General features: G+C 39.0%; 1 protein-coding gene across 4 annotated transcripts in view; it reads right to left on the bottom strand.

The window, feature by feature from the left end:
- IQGAP2 (IQ motif containing GTPase activating protein 2) overlaps positions 1-17280 on the bottom strand; it is a 284603-nt gene that overhangs the window by 7648 nt on the left and 259675 nt on the right. For all 4 annotated transcript variants that reach the window (XM_029216538.1, XM_029216541.1, XM_029216540.1 and 1 more), the window contains 5 exons: positions 15589-15691; positions 14704-14845; positions 4777-4864; positions 2452-2664; positions 497-657 (listed from right to left, as the gene is read on the bottom strand). In XM_029216538.1, the coding sequence (XP_029072371.1) occupies positions 497-657; positions 2452-2664; positions 4777-4864; positions 14704-14845; positions 15589-15691 (707 nt within the window). The remainder of the gene's footprint in view (positions 1-496; positions 658-2451; positions 2665-4776; positions 4865-14703; positions 14846-15588; positions 15692-17280) is intronic.

Genomic DNA, 17280 nt, shown 5'->3' with positions numbered 1-17280 from the left:
TAGAGAACTGACAAATTTTGTCTTTTGTGTAAGTAATTTTTAAAAACCAGTAAGTAATTTAAAATCAGTGAGCTGTGCTGTACAATAGCAAATACCTGGTGCTACCTAACATTTCCAAGTATATAAAAACTGTTTATTGTTATCATCCCCAAGGGTAGCTTTTTTTTTTTTTTTAAATAATAGTGTTTAAAACACACCTTTGACTAAAAAAGAAGGAATAATGAAAGTGCTTCCCCAAGTGTTTAAAGCTACTTGTTTGAAACACAACAGGGTAAACTACTTTAATGCCAATGTTAATAGAGAAGTAACATGTTTCTAAATTCACTCCTGACTTCTTAGCTCACAGTGGCAAATCATAAAATTGAGATTCTAGTTTTTGGTTATATAATAAAGCAAAAGTTTGCTAGCACACCCAACCCGACAGCCCAGGATTGTAAAAGAATGGATACCCCATATATATCACGACATTACAAAAGAATACATGATTTCAACTTACTTTCTTTTTAAGTTGTCTAAACAAGTCTTTATGTAGGTGTCATAATAATTAATTTGCTCTTCATAAAATGCTGCCTTCTTGTTAAGTGCGTTCAGGGTCTGTTGAAGTTTTTCCAATTCAGCTTTTCGAAGCTGACGATGGATTCTTTGATTTCGAATATCCTAAAATAACAAGGAAAGGCCACGGTATGAGATTTAAGCAGGAGTTTGCTTTATGATACTGCCCATTTGGGACAAGAAGAATATCTAGTACTAAATCACTATTTGTGACTGTTGTAGTTTATTTTAGTCACCTCATTTTAAACTCTCAACACCAAAATGTTCCCTTTTTACTTTAGAACTGGGAGTGTCTGTATTTCATTTTAAGAGAGGTGCTAAGGTTGATGAAAAATCAGAGAAGCAATTTTAGATTAATTGTATAAGGAGAAATAGTGTTTTTAAAAGGGCACAAGGAAGAGTTTAGCAGGAGAAAATTTCTTCAGAATATTTTGAACATTCTACTTTGAAGAATACTTTACCCTGAAAAGGGTTACATTTCATCATTACATTCATTTTCTTTTTTTTTTTGGCCGCCCCATGTGGCTTGTGGGAATCTCAGTTTCCCGACCAGGGATCAAACCTGGGCCCTTGGCAATGAAAGTGCAGAGTCCTAACCACTGGACTGCCAGGGAATCCCCTATTTTAGAAATTAAAAAAACAATACACTTTTTAATCTGAAAAATATTCCTCAAGATTTGCAAAAACAACTGGGGTCTCAAGATTGATTGAAAAAATTCAACATGGATAACTATTACTTGGATTTAAATAGAGTTCCTAGAACATAAAGTTGACCAAGCTGCTTACAGCTTACGAGAGATATGTTATATTTAAACTTACATACACACAGTTCTTTTTTTTTGTAATTCTAATTGGTAAATTAAAAAAATGTTTCATTTAAGAAAATGGTGCTTGTTTAATATTATTTTTCCTTTGTGGACAGTTAAAAAAGATTCCTCTAGGAATCCAAAGACAGACAAACACATCCTTCTTGAGTAAAAATTCTTCATTAAGTAGAATATTTTGGGGGATGCCTTCACGATAGCTTTTTGCTTTTTCCAAGACAAAAGCATCTATTTCTCTACTACACATTCCCTAAGAGACATATTTTCCACCCCAGAACTATAGAAAAAAGCGTTACTTCCCTTGAGGCACTCAGGCTGGGAGGAATAAGCCTACTGCCAGGACTGACCATAACTTTCCGTGGAAGAATGAAGCTGAGTGCATTTCCCTCCCAGAAGTTAAGAAAATTTATTTTTTTTCTGATCATGTAACTGTCCTTAACCTCCAGACCCATTTTAATTTGCATGTTTGGATAAAAAGAATGAAAAAAATTTTTTTTAACCCAAAATATATACTTCCTTATCTTTGGCAAACAGATCTAGCCTTTTCCTGTGATGTTTCCTTGCACTAATTTGATATCCTTTTCTCAGGAAGTTTCTCAACTGTCAAAATACGGGAGGAGAAAACAGAAACTAACTTTTAAGTCTGAACTGCATTCAGGCTAAACTGCTTAGAGGAAAATTCTCAGGGACACAGAGGTACCATATCAGTGGCAGGTCCCATGGGCAACTGGGTTATATGACAACTAACAACTCAAGAGAGAACTCTCCTAAAAGTGTCACTTTTAAAACTAGTAGGTATTGTTTAAAGCAATAGATGAAACTTGTCTATTACATTTCCTAAGCATTTATGTCTGGTGTGTTTCAACTCTTCTAATGACTTGGGGGAATTGTGATTATTCTCTATGAAAAGTCATCAACTTCTCTGAAACCTTAAAAAATCTGTAATATTGAGGAGGACAGGAAACATATGTATATAACTATGAATTCCTCATGTCACCTCAGAGTCCCAGCATGTGTGTGACCAATGATTAACACGTCTGCTAAGCAAAGGAGAAAGAATACTCTTTCCAACAACCTTGGCAATCTCATTGAGAATGTCTTGGTATTTATTTTTGGATGACACATGTCCAGTCTGTTCCAATGTCCGAAGATTCCTCTGGATCTTCCTCTTCTTCTGCTCAAGGGGCAGCTGTGCATCTTCAACCATAGACTGGCTATGCTTCATGTCTTCGGGAGTCCTGGAATCTAAAACTGCACGGCTCACCATGTCTGCGGCATGATCTATCTCCTGGAAAGGGAATATCAAGATGTTGACTTATCTCTGATGCCCTAATCTCAGATTCAGAAGCTGTACAAGGCAAGTTAATATCAAAATGAAAGAGGTCCTCGAGCCAAGGTCCAGAGACAGAATTACAATACGTTCTTCATGGGTTTTGAAGTAGGTCTTTGGGAAGGAATTACTTTGTTTTTCCGAGAAACATAGCAGTGGTGGCAGGCCTACTTTGAGCGAAATTCTAAATAGCTACGGTATTGCTAAGATGACAAGTTACCTTCGTAATGGACATATTATCAGGGATAACTGATATTTTATAGTTCTCTGGATGGAAAGATATCGGTTTTGGATACAATAGTCCAGATGAGGAAACTAAAACTAGATTATCCATTAAAACGTGGCCATGAGAACCCTGAACTAAACTCTAACATCAGCCATATTTACAGAGATTCATAAGCTGTAAAGGCTTTGTTCTGGTAAGGGAATCATTCTCAAACTTCCGACTCTGAAAAACCTGCAGGGTTTCTTTGAACCAAAGGAAATTAAGAGTATTCCAGCACGAAATAAGTTTCCAAATAAATGAATCAAGACAGTTTGGATAGTTTGTTCAAAAAACCAGTAATAACAAGAGACTGGTGATCTTCCCATGTCACAATCAGACAACTGATTGACACTGTAGACAAAGTCTAAGAATATAAATGACAGATCAACTTTATGGACACAGTAACAGTAAACCAGGTTAGCAGTAAACAGTAACAGTAGCAGCCAATATTGTTGAGAACTTAATATGTATCAGATATTATTCTACCCACTTAACATGTTTTAACTGAGTTATTCCTGAATTGGGTACTATTATTATTATTCCCTTTTTGCAGTTGAGGAAATCAAGGCATAGAAATATTTCTAAGTGCCTAGAGTTACAGAGCTATACTTGATCTCGGAAGTCTTCACTCTTAGTGATTAAGCTACATTTGGGGAAAAATAAAATATTCATTAAGAATTAAAATTCTCATACTCAGTAAAATATTCTACCCACCTTGTTTAAAAATATTCACACATTAACAAACATCAGATAACTTGACATTATATATATATATATATATATATATACTTTTATTAAAAACTGTGACAGAATGATTTCTTGGCAACCAATTAAATTAAGAATGATTCAGGAAATTACATGTAGCCCAGCTAAGAGTAACTAAATAGATAATTTTGTTAGCGTTTGTTTAGGGAGTGGCAATTATCGAAACTAAAGCAATATCACTGAAATTAATTCAGAACAAACTGAATAATGATGCATTTTCAAGGATGCTGATAAAAGGATTATTGCAAGATTGTTATTAAAGTTTAATAAACTTCAGTTATTTACACCAGGATAATGGTGCTCTGACCTAATGGACTCAAGACGTTTGCTTCCGAAGCATTTGGAAAACAGTTTTAATGTGTGGGACATTTCTTCATTTCTTCAAGTTAGCAAAAACATAAAATATGAAAGGTATTTTTCTGTATCCTGTCGACCAGAACGATCTCTTAAGTGACTTATTTGCCCATCCACTGCAGTGAATACAGTCTTCTTTTTTTTTTTTTCTTTTTTGCGGTACGCGGGCCTCTCACTGTTGTGGCCTCTTCCGTTGCGGAGCACAGGCTCCGGACGCGCGGGCTCAGTGGCCATGGCTCACGGACCCAGCCGCTCCGCGGCATGTGGGATCTTCCCGGACCGGGGCACGAACCCATATCCCCTGCATCGGCAGGCGGACTCTCAACCACTGCACCACCAGGGAAGCCCAGTCTTCATTTTTAAGTAGTCCATTCTTCTTTTCCTTTGTTTCCTACACTCACTGTTCAAAGTTTACAATGAACATTCAGAGGCTTTGAAAGACCCAGAACTATCTTCCTAGTCTAGGACAAAATTATTCAGCATAAATTCAGTGCTGCATTTTTCTATTTCATTACATTGATATTCCATGGATTTTACATATAGCTGAACTCGGTTGAATTCCTTACTTCCAAACCGTGTCAGATACAGTTTCTCTGAGGTAACGATAAACATTTGGCACAAAGATGTGTTAACAAAATCAACTCATATCAAAGGTACTTATAATTTTACACTCTAAGGCCAATTACCTGTTTTGTACTTGCTGGCGTCTCTAAGATTTCTGACAGTGTGCTCCCTGGTTGGTTCCGGATCACATCAATGATCAGCTTTTTGGTCCTTACAAAATACAGAAAGGAGAGACAGGCTTTCAGACAGCAGTCCTAATGCACAAAAATCTGCTTCTCCCAAGGGAGTGAACAAGCACCTACAGAGATGAAGCCTCAAAGAGAATCCCTTAAAATAATGCCGTCTCACAGAACTCCACCACATCTGCTTTAAGGCTCCCCAAAGTTTGCGAATGCTTAATAATCAAAGTCTGGGTTTTATATGCTTGATGTTGTCAGATTATAGTGTCAGTATCATGGGCACAAGTATGTCATGAGATTCCTTATCTAAGTACCTGTTCTTCTTTTTAGACTGAGACTACTTTTTGACGAGAAGGAAGGATAATTTGGCCCGTGACTGTGGAGGGTGCAGGAAAGGTCCCCCTTTCCTAACTTGAGTAACATTTAAACTTCTGAGCCTGTTGAAAACATCCTAAGCCTTTAGAAGCCAGAGAAGCTGTTAGCTTTCCTGCTCTGAGAAGGTTATGAAACACTGTGAAGGCCAGTGGGAGCCCAAGTCCTGTGTGGGCTGTGGAGGCTTTGGCTGCTGGATGACACAGAAGCCAGGCGGATGGGTGTTTGGGAGCCTCAGGTCTGGTGGCGGGACGAACCCATCGGGTGGGAGAGAACTGAAGAGCTGCTCGGTAACAAAAGCTGGAAAACCCCTCTGTTAGTGCTAAAACCATCTATTTTTTCATATGTGTTCTTTAGGGTAATCAGCCACCCTTTACTAATTAAAGATCAGGTTATGGAACTATGTAAAAAGATTTTAACATAAAAGGCAAACGGTCAAGTGTGCTCCCTTTTACATAAGTGGGAACATTATTGGACATCGAGTCCCTTCAAAAAAAAAAGTGGGGGGGAACATAAACAGAAGTTGCCTTAAATTACAAACAGGTCTAACCAACAACGTCTGAAGTTTCACTCTCATTGCGTTGAACCTCAGTTCTTTCCAAGGCATTACATGGTATCACTGGATGATGAATTTCTTCCTCAACTACAGCAGAAAATGTTCACATGGCATGAAAATTGGAAAATGAAAATAAAACATCGTTTATGTTTTGAAGCATTGGGGCGACTGCTCCCAAAGGACAAGAGGAAACTTTAAAGAGAATTCCAGATATATTATTTTTGCAAACAGGATAAAATCCAATAAACCATCTGTAACCATTATTTTTCTCCTTTCTGATTTATTTCAAGTCTGTATGAGAAGAATGATCACAACCATTTCCTCTGGCCCGTGACCCTTTGCTGTTGGGGATTTACAGGCTGTCTGGGAATGCACAGAGAAATGCTCCCCCAAGAGTCAGAGGTGGGCACACAGCTCATTACAGCCACGTGGGAGACGGCCCTGTTCCTGAGGCTTAGAGAGCCAAGTATCTATCCTTTCTGTCCCACACAACTCCCTCCTCCAATCATCATTATAAATGCATTAAGCTGGAACATCGAGTTAAAAATAAAAGCTCTGGGTGATTTTAACAAATGTAAATACAGTGACTGTCTCTTATTTGAACTAATATTCTAGGAATGACTGATGATATATGCTTCCAGGAAACTCCCAGCTCGACTCTTCAGAGACACTATCTGATGACCAAAATGACCAAGGTCACTCAAGTATGCCCTGCTAGGGACAAAGAATGTTTATTTGTTCAGGAGTGGCTGGAGGACAAACTGCTCACACAGCCTTTCTCTTGAAATTCTACTTTATGTCAGGCCTCTACTGGAACCCACTGCCAAAGTTCTACCCCAGACATCTTACATGTAAATAACCATCCAGTTTCATGACAGGGAATTCAGTACCTCACCCTATGGTATGCCTAATGGTTAAGAACACTGAGTCAGACAGATCTAAGGTTGAATCAGGGTTCCTGTTGCTTACTAGGTGTGTGGACTTGTGCAAATTATACAGTCCCTATAGTGGGTTTTTTTTTTCCATTTATGTAATGGGAATCTCTCAGGACTGAGTGAAAGATGCACGTAAAGCCTCTCTCTAGGGTCTGACGTGTGGTCAGCACTCACATGGTCATTAAGCTGTGCTGCCCAAGATGGCATCCACTGGTCAGCAGGTGGCCAGTGGGCACTTGAGACATGGCTGGTCCAAACTGAGATAAGCATTAAGGGCAAAACACACACCAGATTTGGAAGGCTCAGTATGAAAAAAGGAATGTACCATGTATCATTAACAATTTTTTTACACTGATTCCATATTGAAATGACAACATTTTAGATATATTGGGGTAAATAAATATATTAGAATTAATTTCACCTGTTTCTTTTAAAAATGTGGCTTCTAGAAAATTTAAAAGTAACTGTGTGGCTGACATTAAATCTCTGTTGGCGAGCACAGCACTGGAACAGCCCATTCTTAAATGGGAAGCGCACTCTGAGAGGCCTGCCTTCCAGTATGGTCCACTCACTGGATCCAGTGAGTCACAGGACATCAGCACCGAGGGGGACCTTGGGCAACAGTCCAATCCCTGATTTTACAAATGAGTCAGCTAAGACCTAAGAGGTTCAATCGTTATAGAAGGTCACATCCTATTTCCTGGAGTTGCAGGAAACAAGTCGATTTCCCCTTCCTCATCAGCCCCTCAACAACCTGCAGAGTGCCAGCATTGTGTCTACGTCCCCTCTTCTCTTTTTTCCAAGTGAAACCCCTCAGTTCCTGAAACCTCTTCACAATAGGAGTTAGAGAGAGTTTCCAGTCCTGCTCACGTTTCAGTTTGCCAATGACTTTAAGACATGTCCCCTCCCCACCTTAATGCAAACACAATATTCTAGATATGGTCTGACCAGCATAAATCAACTGGTTCAAGTTTTGGCCCCATGGCTGTTCATATAATAGGTAAGACAGGCTGGTCAAACTCTGCCACCCTCCCTGAATTAGGAAAGTTAAAAAAAGAAATACACGTGGGAGTTTCTTCATCACAGCTCTGCTCAAATCCCATGGTCAATGAATGAGACCGCCTGGTGCTTGTAAACTGGTGTGGTCCCTCAGGTTTGGCCATTGCACTCAAAGGGTGTCTGTTATCACATTCTGACCAGGACCATTCCTGAGCCTCCCTCTCTGCCATCTGCCTTACAGTGTGCCCAAGGTTGAAAAGGAATTGGTGCTTGTAGAAGCTAAAAAATATTTCCAGGGCTTCCCTGGTGGCGCAGTGGTTGAGAGTCCACCTGCCGATGCAGGGGACACGGGTTCGTGCCCCGGGCTGGGAAGATCCCACATGCCGCGGAGCGGCTGGGCCCGTGAGCCATGGCCGCTGAGCCTGAGCGTCCGGAGCCTGTGCTCTGCAACGGGAGAGGCCACAACAGTGAGAGGCTCGCGTACCTCAAAAAAAAAAAAAAAAAAAAAATTCCAATTGTTTAAAATTCTAATAACATGATTATACATTTTTATCACCAGACCTTGAATATCTCCTTAGCCATTTATTGCTCATTTACTGCCAGCTTGGACTACAAGCAAGAAAATCTTGCAACTGGGATGATGGATGCCTAAACTGAATTATGTGATAGGAAAAAAATTCTTAAGAGATGACAACTAAAGCACTCAGGCAGCTAAGTATGAATAAAAGCCATCTATAATGCCTTCTACTTACACACATACTTTCATAGAAAAGCAAGCTTAATAAAGGCCAAAAGGATCACATACTATAAGTTGAATCATAAGTTATAATGAGAGAGATTTTCTTTTCTTCTTTTTTAGTTTTTACTATTTTTAGCTGCACTGGGTCTTTGTTGCTGCGCGTGGGCTTTCTCTAGTTGCGGCAAGCGGGGGCTACTCTTCTTTGTGGCGCACGGGCTTCTCATTGCAGTGGCTTCTCTTGTTGCAGAGCACAGGCTCTAGGCATGTGGGCTTCAGTAGTTGTGGCTCGCAGGCTTCAGTAGTTGCGGCTTGCGGGCTCTAGAGCACAGGCTCAGTAGTTGTGGCACACGGGCCTAGGTGCTCCACGGCATGTGGGATCTTCCTGGACCAGGGCTCGAACCCGTGTCCCCTGCGTTGGCAGGCAGATTCTTAACCACTGCACCATCAAGGAAGCCCGAGAGAGATTTTCAATTGTGCAGTTCTTTATAATTTATAAGGTGTCACTGTGTGACTTCATTTACTCCCCAGAGTCCTCCCTTTCCCATCATCTCCCCTCTTCTCCATTTGATGGATGAGGAAACAAATGGGGAAGTGATTTGCTGAGTCCAACGGCTAATGTGTGAGATTGGGGCTGTAATCCCAGGTCTCCCTAGGACTCCTCAACCAGGCTCTTTTGTTCGTTTGTCCTTTTAATACCACCATGCTTGGTAGTATTAGCAATAATGGCAATAGCCCAAACCGAGGCTCCCTATTCCATAAAGATATGGAAGGGAAACAGAAATAGAATGTTTCTTCCTATTCCACCATGTGCCTTCATGTCCCTTACTCTGTGTCATTCCTTCTCTGTGGCCTGGGAAGCAATGCCCCAGCATCAGGTATACAATAACTGCTCTGCTATCATTCTTATTGTTTATTCTATGATCCCTAAGAGTGCAAAGGACAGTGACCTTGCCCTCAAGTTGTAAAACCTTGTGATCAAGAGTGTAGGCCCACTTCCCATCCCGTGTGTGGGCTCTGTGTGGAAGAGCTGGGAGCTGCTGAGGGAAGGTTTCCTGTTGGTGCTGACCCAGGAGAGAGAGATCCAGGCTCAGAACTCCTTCTCCAGCTTCACCCTGTTGAAGCTGCGGCACTCCTCCGCCCTGGGTGGGGTCAGCCTAGGGGCCAGGCACGTGGGGCACCTCCTCCCCATGGACTAAAGCCCAGTGGACATTGGGTGCTGGAGCTTTTACTCCTTTTCCTTGTTTTTTTTTGAAAAAGAAACACCTATAGAAGAAAATAAATGTACTTTACCCACTCCCCCACAAAAAATAAATAAATAAATAAATTAAAAAAAAAAAAAAGAGTGTAGGCCCAGAAAGATTTAAGACTGTCTGGATTTGAACCTATGCCCCACTTACTAACTATACTACCAGGAAAGGGTTTTTGTCTGTTCTGTGCCTAGTTTTCTCTTACATAAAACCCAGGTAATAACCTCTACCTCTTGGAGTTGCTGAGAGTATTATATGACTCATGGATGTTGTTATGTTATACATGTTATCTGTTATTATCTATATCCATATCCATAGGACAGTCCCTGGTACATGGTAAGCACTACACAGGTGTTTGGTATTATTACCATCTTCATCCTCATCTAATTATTAAGAATTATGAAACTAGCATGCAATTAAAGGATTAACAGTGCCTTATTCAGGGACCCTCATGAAGATGAATTACTCATCACTGCAAAGCTAGTGATTTTGTAATTAATAATAAGGGGGGCATTTTGAAAGTTAAAAACACAACCTATTTAACAAGGAGGCAAAATAGTTTTTTGATAGAGAAAAGCCAGTTATTTTTATCCCCAACAGCTCTGCATTCCATGACTGTCTACTACTTAGTAACTTCTGAAAGGCACAGTCTGATTTCAGTTAAATTTGGTTCTCTAATGAAGAGTCTCAAGAACTATATTTTATGTTTGAGTTAGGAATTTGGTTTATTGCTTGGAAGAAAGTCATCCCCATAAGAGTTTTCGAATCAGTATTTCCAAGCGTCTATCAATGGAACATCAATGGCCTATGAATTTAAAGCATGTCAGTGCCCATCTACTCGCTTCCCATAATTTTAGAATTTAATTTTCTCACCTCAGAGATAAAGACTCAGACTAGGTGGTCTCCAAGCTCCTTGTCAATGACACATTTTATAATTATCTGTTAGTATCAAGATTTTGAAATATATACTTAAGGTATAATGTATTTGGAAGTAAGACTAGCCTAACATCATGGAGCGAACTCTACTGACTGTTTTGGGCAATACCCAAATTCCACTTTTGGGGAAGGCTACTTGGTCAGTCTTCATTTCAAGTTGTTATCCACGATGATCCACTGGGCTGCTTAGTGAAGGGCTCTGCTAACAGCAGGATCTTGAAGTATGCCCAGAGGAAGGCTTTCTAGACCCCAGAGGCCTATGAAAGCAGTAAATTATTGAATCTATTAAAACATTGGCCCAATAGTCTTTTTTATATAAATGGAAAAGTTGATCCTACAGTTCACATGGAATTGCAAGGAACCCCAAGTAGCCAAAAGAATCTTGAAAAAGAACAACTTGGAAGACTCATACTTCCCAACTTCAAAACTTACTACAAAGCTACAGTGATAAATGCAGTGTGGTACTAGCATAAGGATAGGCATATAGATCAATAGAATAGAATTTAGAGTCTAGAAAACCATACATGTATGGTAGACTGGCTTTTGACAAGAGTGTCTAGACCACCTAATGGAGAAAGAATAGTCTCTTTAAGAAATTGTTGTGGAAAACTGGGCATCCACATGCAAAATAATAACGTTGGACCCCGACCTTCCACCATACACAAAAATTAGCTCAAAAGGGATCACAGACCTAAGTATAAAAGCTGAAACTATAGAACACTTTAGAAAAAAACACAAGAGTAAATCCTCATGATCTTGAATTGAACAATGAATTCTTATGACACCAAAAGCACAAGAAACAACAACAAAAAATAGATAAACTGCATTTCATTAGGTTAAAAAACTGTTCTACAGAAAAGGATATTACCAAGAGAATAAAAAGACAGCCCTGAAATAATGCCATTTGCAGCAACATGGATACAACTAGAGATTATTATACTAAGTGACATAAGTCAGAAAGAGAAAGACAAATACCATATGATATCACTTATATTTGGAATCTAAAACATGACACAAATGAACCTATCTATGAAACAGAAACAGAATCACAGACATAGAGAACAGACTGGTGGTGGCCGGAGGGGGGTGGTGGTGGGGCTGGCGGAGGGATGGAGTGGGAGGTTGGGAGCAGATATAAGCTTTAATATATAGAATGGATAAACAACAAGGTCCTACTGTATAGCATAAAGAACTATATTCAATAGCCTATGATAAACCGTAATGGAAAAAATATATTAAAAAGAAGAATGTATATATATAACTGAATTACTTTGCTGTACAGCAGTAATTAACATAACATTGTAAATCAACTATACTTCAATAATAAAAAGACAACCCATAGAAGGGGTGAAAATATTTGCAAATCACATATCTGATAGGGGTTTACCATCCAGAACATATAAAGAACTCTTACAACTCTGCAACAAAAAGACAAACAATCCAACTAAAGAATGGGCAAAAGACTTGAATAGACATTTCTACAAAGAAGACAGGCTGACAAGCACATGGAAACATTATTAATTATTAATCATTAGGGAAACATTATTAATCATTAGGGAAATGCAAATCAAAACCACAATGAGATACTACATACCCACTAGGATGGCTATGACAACAAAATAAACAAAACAGAAAATAAATTTTGGTGAATTATGGAAAAATTGAAACTCTCATACTTTGTTGGTAGGAATATAAAATGGTGTAGCCACTGTGGAAAAAAGGTCTGGCAGTTCCTCAAAACAGAATTACCATATGACCCAGCAATTCCACTCCTAGGTGTATACCCAAAAGAACTGAAAACAGTATTCAAGTAAAAAGATGTATATAAATGTTTACAGTAGTACTATTCACTATAGCCAAAAGGTAGCAACAACCCAAATGTCCAAGATAAATGTGGTATGTCCATACAATGGAATGTTATTCAGCCAAAAATATGCTGAATAAGAGAAGCCAGACACAAAAGGCCACATATTGTATGATTCCATTATATGATATTTCCAGAATAGGCAAGTTCATAGAGACAGAAAGCAGAAACGATGCCCCAGGGTCATTGGGGAATGACTGCTTAATGAATACAGGGTTACTTTTGGGGTGATAACAATGTTCTGGAACTAGATAGTTGTGGTGCTTGCACAACATTCTGGACGTACTAAGTGCCACTGAATTGTATACTTTAAAAGGTTAGATTGGTAAATTTTATGTTGTGTGTATTTTACTACAAAATACAAGAGTAAGTAAGCAAATAAATAAAACCACTGTCTGGCTCTACTTGGAATGGTGATTAAAGAAGTAGACAGTACTTTTTTCTAGCATACAGTGGGGAGGGAGCCACACAAGGGCTGAGGCAAGTAGGACAATGCACCAGGCCTTCCTGGCTAAGATGCATTGCTGCCCCACACACCTGACTTTCATGGTTTTGCTTTTGAAATGTGCACTCCAAAAATTCACAGAACCACGGAGACTCAGATTCAGAAATAAGTATAAATATACACGATGTTCAGACTATTTGATATTTTAGACTACCCAAATCATGATCTCCATTCATTAATGCAGACATTTGAGTTGACTGCATCTAGAAAATGGTGCTCAAGTAACAGACAAAATTAATTATGAAAAAATTTCTTCCTGTTACTTCTAAAGGACAAAGCTTATGAGATCACAGGATAACTGGCCTAATTTAATTTGCATGGTGGAACCATAGGATCTGTATTTCCAGTTACCTTTGTAATTGGCACATGCTCAGAGGAACCCAGGGAGCAGCTTCCACAGTTTTCCCCCTTTTTTCTGTTGCCCTGTCCTGAGCTGTCTCTGCAAGTGCAATCTGACTTCATCATCAGTAGTTTAAAGGAACTGCCCTCAACTCTTATGAAGCCAAGTTTGTGTAGGAGTCCTGCGTCCCTCAGGTGAGCTGTGCTCTCCATCAGACTGCAGACCCCCGGAAGGCAGGGACCCTTAATGGCTTGCTCACCGCTGTGTCCTCAGCCTCAAGCCCAGTGCCATGGACACAGAGTAGATACTCAAGTATTTGGCTACGTGAACAAACAGATCCTTAGAGATAATCGGAGCACAAAATAAACAAGCCTAGTAGAAGAAGCACATATGTACATATTCCAACATAGCACACTAAGTTTTTTTTTTTTTTTTTCCATTTTCATGGCATTGAATATCTGGAAAAAGTCAACTAGAAATGAGTACTGTCCAAAGCATGTCAGTGGCAGAACAGAAAGGTCTTGTAGCAAATTAAAACAACCTCAGAATTCAGGGCCTGTACCGTGGAAGTCATGTGTGAAGTATTATTTAAATACTTATTTATTTCCTTTTCTCCCCATTTCCCATTTCCATTCTCCACCTCACCCCAACGTACAACTGTTCTAACGTGTTAATGCGAATCCTTTTGGTTATATTAGTTCTTAAAAACTGTATTGTTTGGTGAGCACCTGGCTTTGGTTTAAGGCGTCTCGATTTATGGTGATGGATCATTCTTTCTTACCCTGTATGTAAAGGACTGATGTGGAATGTCCACGAGGCCTTGACGGAAAAAGTACAGTATTAATTAAAAGTGTGAAAGCTTCGCTTGAAATCTTTGAGAACAAGAAATTGGGTATAAATAAAGTCAAAGTTGGTCAAGATATCCAGGCTTAGTTTAATAGGCAAGGTGTTTAATAAATCAGATAATAGCATTATGTCTTATCGTGTGTGCCTTTTACGTTAACATTTTATACCAGAAAATAAATTAGGTTCAAGGTATTTCCTTGACTATTCTTTTGACCACTGAAACAGATATTTCCTTTCAGCTACGTGAGGCCTTTCACCAGCTGAGTTAATCATTTCTTAAAGGAAAGGAATCAAATTACTACAAGGAAAACTAAAAAACAAGATAGGCTTTAAGAAAGTATCATGATATTTAGTTCCCTCTTAAATTACAAAGAGTCTACTATTCCTTAGTTAGATGTTTGATGGATAAACATAATGTATTTCAATATTTAGATATTTTAAAATGGATTATTTGAGGAATTAGCCTTATTTGAATTTGCATGGTTTAAGATGCATAATTGGAGACATGTGCTCTTTAAGCTCCAAACTTACTTGATCATGAGGCTTTGGCCATCTATAGCTTCACCATCTCCTATGTCGTACTTGCTGGTCAGGAAAAGGGAAATCTCAGTCTTTGCAAGTTGACTTAGTGTGTTTACCTTGTCAGGGTCACTGGGGTCAACAGCTCCTTCCCCTGTAGAATAAAATATTGTTATTTTTCCAATTCACTGATTGTGACAGTGGCATCAACAATGTAAGATAAAGGTTCTGTAGGAAACATGGGCTCGGTAGTTGAACAGGAGATCATGGTCCTGAGAAGAAAACACATTCCAGGGCTTCCCTGGTGGTGCAGTGGTTGAGAGTCCGCCTGCCGATGCAGGGTTCACGGGTTCGTGCCCCGGTTCGGGAAGATCTCACATGCCGTGGAGCGGCTGGGCCCGTGAGCCATGGCCGCTGAGCCTGGGCGTCCGGAGCCTGTGCTCCGCAACGGGAGAGGCCACAGCAGTGAGAGGCTCGCGTACCGCAAAAAAAAAAAAAAACACATTCCAATACACTTAAAAAAATCTCGGAATTAAACATTAAAATAGCATAGGACATCAATATTCGAAATCTGAAAAAAATTACTAAAAGAGAGAACTGTTAATAAAAGACACCATTGGAGAACATAGCAAGGAATGTCTAATAAATTTCACTCTTTTTCTTTCTTTATGGTTGACAAATCGTTTTTGATGTATCTAGAGCTTCAAGAGTATCAAATTGTTTGATAATCTAGCACACTAAGAATTACAGAATCCTTCATGTAGGAAGGGGCTAGTGTAGTTATCCTTTAAATAAACTTAAGTATTAAATTATAAAGATTTTTTGATCTAGGATAGGAAAACCAACCAACCATCCAACCAACCAATCAAATACAAACCAGAGGGAAGAAGCCCTTACCAAGGAAAGATTCCACATTAGGTACCTCTCCCAGCAATTCCAAAAGTTCATTCAGTAAGTCATTTTTTTCAGGGGCAATTGCATCCTGGTGTTCCAACAGGAGCTTTATATAGAAAGCAACACACATACAAAAATAAAAGTCAGTTCTCAATGGCTACCATATTTACATAGTTCCCTTCCCAGTTTTTCATAACTTTTTTCTGATATTGTTTGAACCTTAAATACAAGTCTGACATATATTAAAATTAGAGATCACAGAGAGACACAGCTTGCATTTTATCTTAGAGGCAAGTGCCCACTCTTCATCGAGAAACTGTAGTTTTGTGAAAGGTGTTCATAAACACTCTTTCAGCAAGATCTTGCAAGATCTGCCAAGAGGCAGCCTTCTTCCACCTAAACCCTGTGCTCCCTCCATGTTTATACAAAAGTCAAAGTTGAGGGATAAATTAGGAGTTTTGGATTAACACATACACACTACTATATATAAAATAGATAACCAATAAGGACCTACTGTACAGCACAGGGAACTATACTCAATATTTCGTAATAACCTATAAGGGAAAAGAATCTGAAAGACTACACACATAGTAGTCTGAATCACTTTTCTGTACACCTGAAACTAACACAGCATTGTAAATCAACGACACATCAATAAAAAAGAGGAAAAAAAAGTCAAAGTTGGGGAAAGAGTCTAGAACAACACACAAGTCTCTTGGCTAATATGGTAGCAAACTGTAAGGACATTTCCATAACTCTTCAGAGAAAAATTATTCAGTAATCAAACACTATATATTTTTTCAAATCACCACAATTAGCTATTTCAATCTGTCTGGCATTGAAGATCTTTCATGGGTATGGATAGCAGAAATGCCCATATGATTCCTTGGCCTGAGACCTAGATGTACCAGTTGGTTCTTCCTTTCAGAATTCCAAAAATGGATTAAGGGGAACACTGCTGGGTGTTTGCCAGGTCTTAGAGGAAACATAGTAACTCTGGGGGCACAGCTATGAAAACACAGCTGCTCTTGTTTTCATTTAGAGTTAAATTAAAACAATGTTTCCAAAGTGTGGGACTGGTATCCCTGGTGATGGGAAATCTAATTTTAGTTGTTTTGAGTAGCTAACTTACAAAACACTGAATCATATAATAAAATTAGTCTTTTTCATTTTTAATCTCTTTTCTCTCAACAGCTTTATTGAGATACAATTAACACACCATCACATCCACACATTTAAAACCTATGATAACGATGGTTTTTAGTATATGCAAAGACTTGTGTAACCATCACCACTATCTAATTTCAGAATATTTTCATCACCTTAAAAGAAACTGTGTACCCATTAGCTGTCACTCCCCAGTATTACCCCTTCCTCCTGGAAGCCATTAATGTACTTTCTGTCTCTATAGATATAGCTGTTCCGGTTGCTTCACATGAGTGGACTCATACAATGTGTGTCCTTTTGTGACTGGTTTCTCTCACTGAGCATGATGGTTTCAAGGTTCATCCAGGTTGTAGCATGCACTTGTTCCTCTTTATCCCTGAAAAATTTTTCCATTATGTGGATATATCGCACTTCATTCATTCATCTTTTGATGGACATTTGTTTCCAGTTTTTGGCTATTATGAATATGCTGCTGTGAACATTCATGGACCAGTTTTTGTGTGCACATGTTTTCATTTTTCTTGAGCC

This window comes from Monodon monoceros, unplaced genomic scaffold, assembly GCF_005190385.1.
Source record: "Monodon monoceros isolate NGI ecotype Baffin Bay Population unplaced genomic scaffold, NGI_Narwhal_1 Super_Scaffold_12, whole genome shotgun sequence".
NCBI classification, from domain to species: Eukaryota; Metazoa; Chordata; class Mammalia; order Artiodactyla; family Monodontidae; genus Monodon; species Monodon monoceros.
This window is presented reverse-complemented; position numbering and strand designations above follow the sequence as displayed.